This window comes from Coturnix japonica, chromosome 5, assembly GCF_054131305.1.
Source record: "Coturnix japonica strain WE chromosome 5, WE-NBRP24, whole genome shotgun sequence".
Lineage (NCBI taxonomy): Eukaryota > Metazoa > Chordata > Aves > Galliformes > Phasianidae > Coturnix > Coturnix japonica.
In genome coordinates this window covers 46386677-46399794 of record NC_140667.1, presented here as the reverse complement: position 1 = coordinate 46399794, position 13118 = coordinate 46386677, and the positions used below count along the sequence as shown (strand labels likewise).

Here is a 13118-nt window from a genome sequence, read left to right as displayed (position 1 = left end):
AAAAAAACAACAACAACAAAAAAACCTCAATAATTAAAATATTTTCTCTAACTAAAGTAGTTTCCCTGCATTTTCCCTATAATTCTTGCAGAATGGGAGAGAGAATCACATGGAGTATTGTTTGCTCAGAACTGGATATATATGACTTCTGCTGGGCAAGGGTAGCTGAAGATACCACTGCTACAGGAGTCTTGAGTGAATCAGCAAAGCTGAAATGAGATCATCCTTCTAGTTTCATTATGGAGAAGGCATCAAAGGAAGGACATTCCTGACCACCTTCTTCCTTTGACATCAAGGAGACTACTGCTGGTGGCTGGAGAAAAGGCTGCATGTAACAATGGCACTAAACATACAAGGTGTTGGGCATGAGTTTATAGTTTCATTTGTTAGCCTGTTTAGAGCAAAGCATTTATAAAAGGAATGGCATATGATTCTGGAATTAATCATATGATGAGCCTAAGTTATTCCTGGCAGTGCATGTAGTCCATTGCATGCTTCCTGGGCAACATGAGTAGCAACTGCCAGTAAGTAATCCAGAACAGGGTAAGGTTAGGCCTTCTTAATTTACTTGAGAAACACACACTCCATAGACTTCTTTTAAACATGTTTTATGGTTAACTCTGAACTTCAGCATGCCTCACACTTGTCTTTGAGCAGAGTCTACCTAGGGCTTCAGTTCACTTCATCCTTTGTAAGTCATTACAGATACAATATCAATAATACCAGAACACTCAAAATCAACAGAAAACAGGTGTGAGTAGAAAGAATGTTGCTTACTAGTGAGCAAGGACTGCACACACATCCCAGTTACAAACTAGAAGCCTACCGTAATTAAACTGACTCACCTCCTTTGTGCTTCCATCTCATCTGGAGATGGCCCATTCTGGACCTGGCGCTGGGCAGCTGGACCTGCAGAGGAAAAAAATAGAATGCTATTGGGGATGCATTGGAAAAGTTGATGACTTTTCCAGAAAATGCTTCTTCTGAAGAGGGTAAGGAGAAACATTACACTGACATTATCACGGTACATGATTCCGTGGACCCCAAAATGACCTAACTCTCTCTTAAGGCATCTTTAGATGTGCAACAGTTGTTTTCTAAGTAATGATTAATTCCACTGCTTTACACATTGAGACTTCCTATGGAAATCACCACAGAGCAGCAAAATGTCATTTGTTTCCATAACTCTTTTCTAAATTCCTTTTTCTTCTATTTTACTGACATCTATGCGTTCATTTTGTTTAATGTGATTTTCCTCTCCAGCTGCTTTAGAAGTGGAGTACAAAAGCCAGACAAAAGAAAGCGTGACTAGAAGAGAGGGAGGAAGCTTGTTCCCTCTGTAAAACAAGAAGCAATGCAGTGGGAGCTGATCAGATAATGCCAGCTGAGGGAGAGCACCCAACACATTGCATGTAAACCAGCTGTAGAGGTCAACCACAGTCTGTGGGACGGGGATAACCGCTCTGTGTCACTGCAGAGACCTGCAGTGATTGGAAGTGAGTTTGAGGAAAGCTATTTGTAGTGCTGTCCTGGGACACCACGGAGTTCTGTTTTCCATTCATTTCTAATATGCTCAAGTTACCTACAGCCATAAGAAATAACTCCTTTCAGGCATTTCTCAGACATGAACAAGCATGACCAGTAAGTTCTCCTTGTAATGACACCCTCATTTAAACACTCTACAGGCTGCACTGCAAGCTGCCTCCTACTCTGCCAGCTTTCAGGAACAGCAATTCTAGTAAAACTGAGAGACAGTTCTGCTTTGACCCATCCATGGCTCCATTGCTGTGGCAATCTGCATCTTTAGCAACTAATTAATGCAGGAGATACGCCGTGAACATCCCATCTTTCCTCGCTTCGTTGCTTTCTAATAATGAACCGTGCTTTATATAAGCAATTTGGACTCAGCTCAAGGCAGATTCTGGGAAAGCACTGAAGTTTTCCCTGTTTCCTTTTTCTCCTCCTGCTTATTGGAGAAGGTTTGCAGCACTGAGCACCATACTCATGGCTGGAGGTGACTGAGAGAGCTCCCTGCAGTGAGTGATGATGGTTGGGTGCTGGTGGCAGCTCCTGGCACCTCCCACATCTCTGCACCCTGCCACCCACTGGAAATAAACCTTTTTCCTTTTACTCATGCTACTACTGCTGCTGAGCACATGCAAGAAAATGGCCACATGAGGTTCATTTCCCCAAGTAATGTGGGCTTTGTGAAAGGCCCAATCTGAGCACTTTCAGGTTTTCATTCATTTTCCTCACTGGAAGCAGAGCAGGGTTTCTGCAAGCCCTACAGCCTCATGGTGCTCAGAGACCAGTGTGACAAATGTGCTGGGCTAAGGCAGGATCTATTGCTGAGATGGAAACAGAGCTGAGACTAAAAATCTACATTCAGCATATGAACAGAATGTGATGATTTTGTCGGGAAAAAGCCTCACAGCAGACTATGGGAGGAAAAGAGGTGACAGACAGACATATGCCTCTGCCTGCTGCTGGATGGTTTCTACGTGTGCTTGGATGGTAGGAGAGTCAGGTTCAAGCACCAGGTCTGGCCCATTACCACACATTATAGGAGTTTGTTCGGGCTTCATTTTTTTCCCCCCCAGTCCAAACACTCCTTGAACTCCAGCAGCTTGAATCCATGCCTACCACCCTGGGAAGCCTGTTCCATGTTCACAACCTTCTGGTGAAGAACATTTCTCTTACCCCCACCTGACCCTCCCCTGACACATCTCCATGCCCTGCTGCATCATGTTGCTGTCACAAGAGAGCAGAGCTCAGCGCTGTCTCTCTGCTCCCTGTGTGTGCTGTGTGCTTGCTCTGGGTCTGAAGCTGCCCTGGTGCAGACAGTGTGTCTCAGAGAAGTCCTGGTGTGGCCAGGGGCCACTGAGCTGCAGCCACCATGGCAGCCAGCGCAGGAACCAAACAGCACACTGTGCTCAGACTCATTAGCAGAGACAATTATCCTGGACAAACCACTGACCTAATTAGTCTAGATAAAGCATGTAGATAAAGCAGGGTGTCTACACTGCTTCTGGGACCTGAGCTTATGCAACCAGCGCTGGATGACACAGCATGCCATGCAGACCTAATGTCTGTGGCCAGGTAAGGACTGCAACTGAGAGCTGCAGTGGGCAGAGCTGGGGCCCGTGAGAGTTGAGTTTTGGCACTAACCATTCAGGAGAGTGCTCATAACCCACTTCAGGGCACATAAAGTCACAGGAAACAGAAGCACCCATGGAACAAGAGGAAACGTTGTCAGCTGGGCAGGGCTGGACTCATACCACAATGCCAGCTCTCATGCTACGTTTACTTCTCCTGTATTAAACATTAACTCCACACAGATAGACCTTCAGAGAGTACTGTTCACAGGCAGGGTGCCTCCACAGCCTTTATAACATAAGATGTTAACTACCTTCTATAACACCACTGACAATTTGGCCAAAGTTTACCTGCAGAACTGCAAAAAGCTTTACCAGCCTTAATTAAGCTTCACTGGTCCTGGGCGGCTAACGTTATGTAAGTGAATTACACCCAACCCATGCCTGCACAACCATGCCTAACATTTGTTTGCATCAATTTACCTGCAGGTGAGACCTGCAATCAACAGTTAAGGTACTCTTAATCTGAACAGGCCAAGTAGTGCCTGGCAGTGCTACAAGCTTCAGGCAGCAAAAAGTCAAACACATCCTCCAAAAAGCATCCCTAGCAATGTTGTACACAACCTCATTTTACCTTATACAACACTGAATTTTAGGAACCTCCAACTTAACAGCTCTTAAATACATTACTTCCAATATTACAGGTGCTTTATCTTTTATCTGTTCACCTGTAAGATTACTTTAACCCAACATAAAGCACATCCTCCTTACACTGAAGTAGGGGTGTGAGCACAAGGGTTCTGCATGAAGTCTGTTCATTCAAGGTGAAAACTGATATACCATTCACTGGTGCAATTCTGTGGTGTAGATAAGGTCAAAGAACAGTACCAGATATTGGAAAACATGCCTGGTATTTAAAATGGGAGTGCCCTACCCTGGTATTGGTTCCCATCTCTTGCAAGCTAACAGGTTAACAAGTTAATCTGCCTCAATAACAGCTGTGTGCAGAGTGCACAGGTGTTTTGGGTTTGTTTTGTTTTAGGACATCAACAAATGGAACTGCAGGGGCTCCTACTTGCACAGCCATGTGCTTGTGCCTGCTCACTAAGCACAATGGGAGAAATGAAATGCAGAGAGGAGTTACCCAATAACACTGTCACTTAGAGACACCATGCTGCAAGGTGATTAGAGAGAACCTGTCCTCAGTGCACCAGGAGTGCTAGTGAGCACATCAACAAGAAAGCAGCATGCCTTGGAATCCACTGCTAATGATGTTAATTCAGCTATTTTGCATAAAACACGATGGTAATTGTTTGATCCTGTCTCTTTATCCACTGTGGCACAGTATTTATAAGCTTTCATGGTGGCGTCTCAGTTAAGATAGGAAAGAAGAACTTATCTTTTTCTGAATGCAATGAAGATGACTCAGTGCTGAAGTAATCCCTCTAGTAAGCAACTGCACTCTGATAGCCAGGATCATATTTAATATGTAAAGGACATGGCACAGGTGCACTTCATCTCAGCATCAGGAGCATTTGTTTGGGGTACCACACACATAAAATATAGTTTTAAAAGATATAAAAGAATTTTAAAAGTTGATAAAGGTGATGGTGTGAATGGGAGGTGTTCCACAATGAGACAGATCCAGGGCTAGCAGGGACAGTGTCACCCCAAGGGGAACCCTGACGGAGGCAGGGTGGGTGAAGGACTGTGGAGGTCCACCAGCTCTTCTTGGAGCAAAGCCGTTTTCTCTCTTACCTCTCTCTTGTTCACAGCACCTGTGCTACTGTGCATTATAGTACTTGATATTTAGCAGGCTGGAAAGCAGGTGCAGGTAGTGCTGACTGCAACCCAATGGGTAGTTCAACAGGGATGGGATATCCACAACTTGTCTGGGGCTGTCTGTATTCTTACCAGTGACTGACAGCAATTGCATGGGAACTTGGAGTTATTTTCTCCTTAGGAGCTAGAATAGTGTGAGCTGAGAAGTAAAAGCTGCAGATTCCTAGGCAGAGCATTTGGTTGAACCATGACTTTTCTCTTGGGAAGCTTTTCTACCAGGAAACCCTCTACAGGACCATCCAAGAACAGGTGAGCCCCGTTCAGCTTTCCAAGAAAGAGAGCACAGCCAGTAAGGTGAGCACAGGGAACACCCACACAGGGCAGGGAAAGGTGACCCTGGGGCATCCCAGGGGGTTCTGTTTGCTGCACTGAGCTCAGAACCAGTGAGAAATAATTTAGTGAGTGCTTCATTAGGCACTAACGAAACAGGTGGATAAGCCAGCCACCTGCTGCGGTAGAACCAAAGTGATGCAGATACATCTCTGTGCCCCACAGGCTGCTTGCCTTGCTTCCAGACACAGCTTCGTGGCACATGAGCATCATAGTGAGGGACTGATTGCTTCTGGCATGGGAGCTGCCTCTGGTTCTCAGAAAACTGTATGTGCATGAAAAACTATGGGACTAGATGTCTTTTTTTTTGTTGTTGTTGGAGGGAAAAAGGCAATGCTGAATTGCTGAGGGTGTGATTCCAGTGCTGCTGGTTTCATAACCACACACACGATACATGAAAGGATGAGATGGCAAACAGTGCCAGAACTCAAAAAGTAATCAGTAAAATTCAGAATGGTGAAGCTAAAAAATGTATGCAAAAACACATCTAAACAAGTCCACAAATACTTCAGTTCTTACTTTCTTCCCTTCTTAAAATGGCTTCCACAATATGCATTAAGCCAATTTCCCCCCCACATCCAGGTATAAACTTTTCAATAAAGATCAAGATCAGCTCATAATCTCATGCCTCTAGGCAGTAATGGAGCTTCAAGAAAGATGTCAAATATCATCAAACTTGTTTAAATCAAGAGGATTAGAGATACCCCACTGACACTGCATGGGGATCTGGCCAACTCCAGAGCCCAGTCAGTAGATGCCGCAAGGAAGCCAAGGGGATAAATCAATACTCCGTATCATACAACATATGACAAAGATATTTTCCTGAATACAGTTTTAATGAGGTACTGGACTGTTTTGCTAGGTGCTGTCCCAGCAGAGCAGGTCAGCACATGCACATAGCAATGCCAGGCTCGTGCCCTGCAGGAAAAGCACTGCTGGATCTACAGAGCACTTTCCCACGGGCTTTAGGGACAACGCCTCAAGGCCCCACATGTCTGTCTTGCAAAATATCAACCGAGCATCTTCCTTCAGCTGAGTGCCACCAGGTGTGTATTTGCATAGGAACACACACATGAACCTGTTTATACACATGTCATGCGTACAATTCAGCTCATCAAATAACAAGCTTGAATTCATATTCACACATTCGGTTTGTCAAACATCATCTCTAGTTTTGTTTAACAGTAAGAATTATGACGCATTAAATTAGAAATATACCTATACTTAGCGTAGCCTGGTGCAGAACCCAAGGAGCCTGGAGCACCATAGTCTGTAACTGGCCCAATTCCCCATACAACACTGCGAGGCCAATCTCCCCTTTTTAAAGAAAAACACTGCTATTTTAAGTGTCTCTTTCCTCTTTCTCTCCCCAGTGAGGCAGTAAGCTGCCCAGGGCAGGTTTCCTGTTTGTACTTCCATGGAGAACAGCAGGGCCTCCAACCTCATTTGTTCATTGAAGCAGCACATACACACAGAAAACACCACATTACAAACACTCACTTTGCATCTAGTTAATGGTTAAGACCCAGACAAGAGCCATGTTAACAAGATTTAAACCCCAATGCTGCTGTATGCCAACCAGAATGGATGTCTCTACCTGGACAGGGTGCTAGAAGGCAGAGGACTTTTCTACAAAACATAACTAAATGGAAGAGCAAACAGATACAAATGCAGTGCCTGATCCCATCCACATTCACACGAGAAGCCAAGCCCCTTGCTTAGGGGAAGTGAAAGTCCCAGCAGCTTCAGGACCCAGAGTAACCTCCTCAGCCTCCAGTCTCAAGGCCCAGTCCTCAATTCCAGGAGGACTGACACGAGCTGACAGTCACAGGCAAGTTCTCATGGAGGAAAGAACAAGTAAACAGGCATGTAACTATAGAAAGTATAAACACTGCCCTTGTTCTTAGCTATTTTTTTAAACCAGTAACTGTGCCATGAGTATAGATGCTATTTATTAGCAAGTAAAGACAGAAGCAATGCAATGTGTTGATTCACAAGTCACCAATCTGTATTTCTGCTGTAACTACTTCTGATTTAAGAGCCTTGACTAACGCTGGCATCACACAGATCTAACGGGTTTTGTCTTTCAAACAGGAACTCAGCATCCTACTGCCCCATTGCCAGAGTTAAAAGCAAACAGAAAACAAACCATCAGTCAATAAAATATGATTGCAAACCATATCCTAGAGCGAACTGGATGGAGGCACAGAGCATTCCCATGCACAAAAGCCCAGCATCCAGAAAACTCAAGCACCCCCCCCCCTCTCCTACCACAGCATGGCATGCAGGGAGATCCGTTTCACCTACAGGACATCCTGCACAGGACGATGCAGTCACAGTGGCAGAGGCAGAAGCAGTGCCAGATCCATTCCCTGCTGACCATAGTATGGCAGCAGCCTCCTCAGCACACTGCTCTCCCCACCGTCCTCATGCCCAGCACTTACCGCCCACCCTGCTGCAGGCCAGGTTTCATCGAATGTAATCTATCCCCTGCTACCTGCACAGCGCACCCAGATGCTTAAATATTTAATTGGGCCCTCTGCTTTGCCTGTTGCAGTTCTTCAGGGTGCCCGGATGCCAGGCTTCACTGTCTGGCACACTGTCTGGACAAGAAGAAGCACTCCTGAAATAATAACATAAATGTCAGAAAGAAATTCCATTTTCTGCCCCTTGCCCCAATTAGACACCCATAAGCTTGCCTAGATGGAAGTAATTAGTTCTGCAAGCAAATGCAGGGATGTGAATAATAAGAAGGAAAATGTTAGCTTGTACTGGGGGAAAAATGACTGCAAATGAACACATGGGATCAAGTTCACTGGCAGTGTAGCTGCTGAAGTCAAAGGGTTACACCGGCGATGAGTGCACAGCTCTTGTATTAAAATAAAAGTGTGAACATGCTGGATTCAGAAATAAATATCTATGGCTTAGATATTAGACCTGTCGTCTTTCAGTTCTTTCAACATCCCATCATTCTTGAACTCCCAGCACTTTTCTCTCTTTCTACTTTCCTCTCTGTTACGTAAGCATGGCAGGTTTCACAGAAGGCCATCCAGTTGAAGCTAAGGGATACTTGGTACGAGGAGGACACACAGAGTATTTAATCCCTATTATCTTTGCCTTATCAGTAGCTCTTCCATCTATCCCTTTCCCTTCTCCTTGCCTCTGTGTTGCTCTGTCCAGTGGTGACTTCATGCAGCCCCAGCTGCTCTAGGCAACGTATCTATGTAGCCTCAGTGAAACTACTTTGATTCAGAGCACTCTGTGTTTTGGCTCACTGAACTTAGCAGGTACGTATTTATCTGATACTTAATTTCTGGAATAGCTGAATAGAAACTGGAAGGCTTTGTACAGTTAGGGTGGGTGAAACTCCAGGTGGATGTGGGCTGCTATCTACCTTGAGATATATCAAACAGCCACACCTGCCCTTCATAAACAATACAAATTCAGCATGACTGAGTGTTTTCTCCCTCCCTGTTCCTACTTTCTACAACGTTAAAAAATTCTCTGAGTGATACTTATTCTAATAGAAAAACTGCTTATCACGTTTTTTAATGCTTGTTGCTATGAATTATTTATGCCCCATTTTAACACTATAGTATCAATACCTCTCAGTTATCAGATGTGGAAAAATACACATTAGCTAATTAATATTTGAGACAGTAAAAACTCTGCTAAAAGCAAACTACCTTTTTCACTATGGCACACAGATGGTCTAAATTTTACCTGCATATACTCATCCTTCCTGCTAGCTGGCATGATAAGTACATCAGCAAACAGAGGTGTTACACTCAAACTGGAGTGTAAGTTCAGGTTCCCATAATTCTGATAGTCTTATAGTCAGCAATTGCTTTCTGAGGGCTTAAAAAATTCAGAAGTAAACGTAAAATACTGGTATTGAAACAGTGAAATTATAGACTATTTTATCAAGAATACTTCAGTTTTCCTCGAGCAAATGGTTTGTTCAAGCCATTGCATTCTGTGTTTTGAGAGTGCTCCAAGTCCTTCTTGTTCTCCTTTGCTTCCCTCTTATATCATAGGATGAAGGGAAACACCTGGCATCTGAAATGACCTCCAAAATGCTGACATTCCCTGCATCACTACTGGATCCACTTTTAAATAGCTCATTCAAGCAGAGCCAATATCATCCTATGACTGGGAATTCCAATTACACCTAGATGGCACAGCATGGCTCTGGGTGATCGCCAAAGAGAGCTCACATGGATGGAGAACTTCTTTCAGGGACTCAAATATATACTCCTAATTCAGAAACTAAGAACCTACAAACATCAGCAAGAAAGAGATCCTTTGGAATTGGGAAATAACATCACAGTTCAAAGGGAAAGTAAAGAAAGAGCCTGAGAAAGCAGCTGCTTCAGAAACTATGATGCAAGCCATCACCTCAGCTTCCTGCTCTGGACAAACAAACTTACAAATTACCAAATATTAACAATTTATATAAACTTGAGAAAACAAACTAACAAACACTGAGTTCAAATGCTTTTATAAGATCTCTATTGCTAACCTAAACAAACAAACCAACAAAGCAGAAATCTCACAATTTCTAACTATCCTTATCTGACTCTTCCTCACAAAGCTTACAGACCAGCCTGCCTGTGGCAGGACAGATGATTCCTGTACTAGCAGTACTTGCAGTTGCTGTGCAGAGATTTTAAGTAGCAATTCAATGGACCATCTCTGATTCCTACATAAAAAGCAACCTTGACCCTATTATAATCACAAATCCATCCCAAATGGCTAGAAGGCAAACCCCCACAACAAACTTCTCTTGTATTCCATGTAATAGGAAATCAATTGTACAAACTGCATTTTGACAAACATACATCTATAATGAGTCCACTGAAAAGGCTGGGAATCGCTTGTGATGCCCCACACTTAGGTGGTGCAGCAGCCCTCGGAAAGGAGATGCACTAGAAAAACGTGTTCTGTTTTGTTTTTAAAACAGAAGCTGGCAAACTGTAACACTACAATCCACAGCAGTGAAGGTAACGGACAGCTCTAATCCTGCAAGTGGTAGCAGGCAGGTGGGTGGCTGTCTTACATGAAGCCTACTGCAGGAAGTCTGTAATTAGCTGTCTGAGCAACTACTGTTTATATCTGGTGATTGAGTGCATTGGAGCCAATATGCTGCTGATATAACTGGCATCATTTTAATTTCTGTACATTTTGACCTTAATTGGAAAGGTTGCTTTCCCTTTTTTTCCCCAATATTCATTTGCCATGCTTTGGGAACCACTTATCAGCTGAAACACAAAAGTTGTGCCAAAACTGAAATAACACCATCAAGTGAACAGAGTGTTCAGTTTTCTGATTTTAGAAGCATCTTTATCCACCAGCTCTCTGAGAAGTCTGAGCTCTAAAGAGGTCTGGAAAACATTCAAGAAGGAAAAGGGTAAATGTCTGCATTTCTCAGCTGGATAAAATATACTAAAAGAACCATGGTTGTCCCACTGCCCATATCATTATAGTCCTGTAGATAGAAACCGGTTTCTTCTATAGAGGATAAGTGCCGAATGCTTTGTCCTATTTGCAGAAGCCACATACACTAAACTAGGTTTAAATCTTGCTTTTGCCTTTCTTTGCTCTCAACCTCCACTTCCACCACCACTCCCAAAGGACTCCTGGCTGTTGTCCTGAGGAGAGATGAAAGACTTCCCAACAACAAACCATGCTCATGGGATGACTGTCACCCTGCAGACAGCATTTGAATCCCCAGCAACTTAGCTGGTGCATGGAGCAGACCAGGAGGTGGTCTCTATACGTGGTCTCTCTGGAGCTGCTCCCTGCAAAGAGCCATAGCTAAACCTGCAGTGAGCTGGGACTCTTGCATGAAGCTGATGGATCCCCTCCCAGATTTCTTTGCTGCCCATCAGAAGCCGATGGCATGGGAAGAACAGCCACTAGTAACATGATTATAGCACACTGTTTTCTAAATCATCTTTTACACAAAATTTTAGTTGATCTAATTGCTTGAAAATGTCAAAGTTATGCTACACAGCTATGAAGATTATTTGGTGCAAAGGAAGTGCTGTCACAGGCTCAATAGTTCTCAGAGGGCTCAACTTTAATTAATGTAAGCTTGCACATTGATTATATGATTCACTTGAAAATATTCACAAGGTGCATTCTGTTCCCTGAGAGTCAGAGCAGGCATTCAGGGCACACTGTGACGTACATTCTGTATGAAGCAGAAGCCTTCAGGAAAACCTCAAACCTGCCAAACTCCCATATAGGGGCAAGCAAAAGCAATTCAGAAGAAACTCAGTTTTGTGAACATGGCTGCATCACCAGCTATCAATGCCAACCTTGTTGAGGGATGAATGCTCCCCTGGTGGCGTGTCTCTGCCCAGCTTACAGGAGGAGCCTGGCTTTGACTCCTCATCTAACTTTCAGCCTTGTAAATATAGCTCTGATGAGTCTTATCCTAAGTGACTAAGCCACAAGCTCTCCCAAAATACCCACAGATCCAGGGAGGGTTTAGAAACCTGAATATCACCATGTGTTGTGGCTAGCTGCTCAGTGCCCATGACTCACTGCTGGGTGCGCCTTTCCTCTCGAGCCCAGTGCTGTGAGCAAACCTGTCATCGGTAATATACTTCTGCTGGGCTCTATCTTGCCAGCCACAACGGGACCTCTCCTGCATGAAACAGGCTAAAGGAGGTTTAATTATTGCTTTGCTTTTGGGTGAGCTCTCTGTCCCCAAACCTGGCTTTCCTTATTGAGAGGAGGCTGGTATGGTTAGTGGCTGTGAGACATCTGTGACAAAACGTGTGCATGTTCCCTCCCTGCACACAAGTTAAAAATATCGGCTTAGCCTTGGAGGGTTAATTGTCTTTGAAATGCAGTGAACAAGACTCAGCTGCCACCTCTAATACGATGGGCAGCTCCTGCAGTCTGCTCTCTGTCACAACAACTGCTGCCCTGCTTTCTTCTGCTGCTTAACTTCTTACCATTTGAAATTGTAAATGCTTTGCATTACAAGGAGAAGCTTGGAGGAAGGGAGAGCAGATAAATCTTTTAAACTATGTTAAACCCAGCCTCACTCACAGCAAAATGGCTCTTTGAGGTTATTCTTGAAATGTCTGGCAGCCCTGTCTTTATTCCCACATCTCTTACCCTGGGGTTGTTCCTGTACCTGAGCATCCCCCTTAGCCCCATGCTGAGCTCCCACCCAGAAGTGGAGCACACCAGCAGCATCCTGACCCAGCTCCAGGGGTCCACACAAGGACCCACACAGCAGCACCAGTGAGGAGAGGAGCAATCCCAGATGGCCCAGATTGGTAGTGATGACTGACTCAGGAACACTTAATGGGAAAGTAGTGTGTCCTCTATCCCATGTAGTTATTAACTCATGATTGTGGCTTTGTGTAATGTTGAAGCACAAACAGCATTACATGCTTGGTACAGAACCTGCGACTGCAGAACATTGCAGGTCTGTATTGTGCACAGAGGTGAGAGCAGACAGCTTCAATGAGCTCTTTTTGATCTAAAAATCAAGGAATCTAGCATCACTGTTTATCACTTCCTTACATCCAAGATCTGCTTGACTCTTCTGGGAATCCGTTAAAGCTCAAAAGCCTGCCAAGCTGAGAAAATTACCATGATATTTCCAGCATCTTTCCCCAGAATGTTACATTAAACCTTCCCCATCCCCAAGCAAGCTTTGCCACTTTTCTTCTGAGCAGCTTGGCAGGGCTGCTCCTCTCCAAGCTCCCCGTGCCCTCCCTGTGCATCCCCTCTCAGGTACTCCCACTGAAGGAACTGGGAAGCTTTCCTTGTTGGTTCCTGACACATTTCTTTGGAAGCACTGATCTCAGAGCCACAATTCACGTG

At 44.3% G+C, this 13118-nt stretch overlaps 1 protein-coding gene across 17 annotated transcripts in view; it reads right to left on the bottom strand.

Moving 5' to 3' along the window:
* EVL (Enah/Vasp-like) overlaps positions 1-13118 on the bottom strand; it is a 117557-nt gene that overhangs the window by 16268 nt on the left and 88171 nt on the right. For all 17 annotated transcript variants that reach the window (XM_015865521.2, XM_085550560.1, XM_085550563.1 and 14 more), the window contains exon 4: positions 846-909. In XM_015865521.2, coding sequence (XP_015721007.1) covers positions 846-909 — 64 coding nt within the window. The remainder of the gene's footprint in view (positions 1-845; positions 910-13118) is intronic.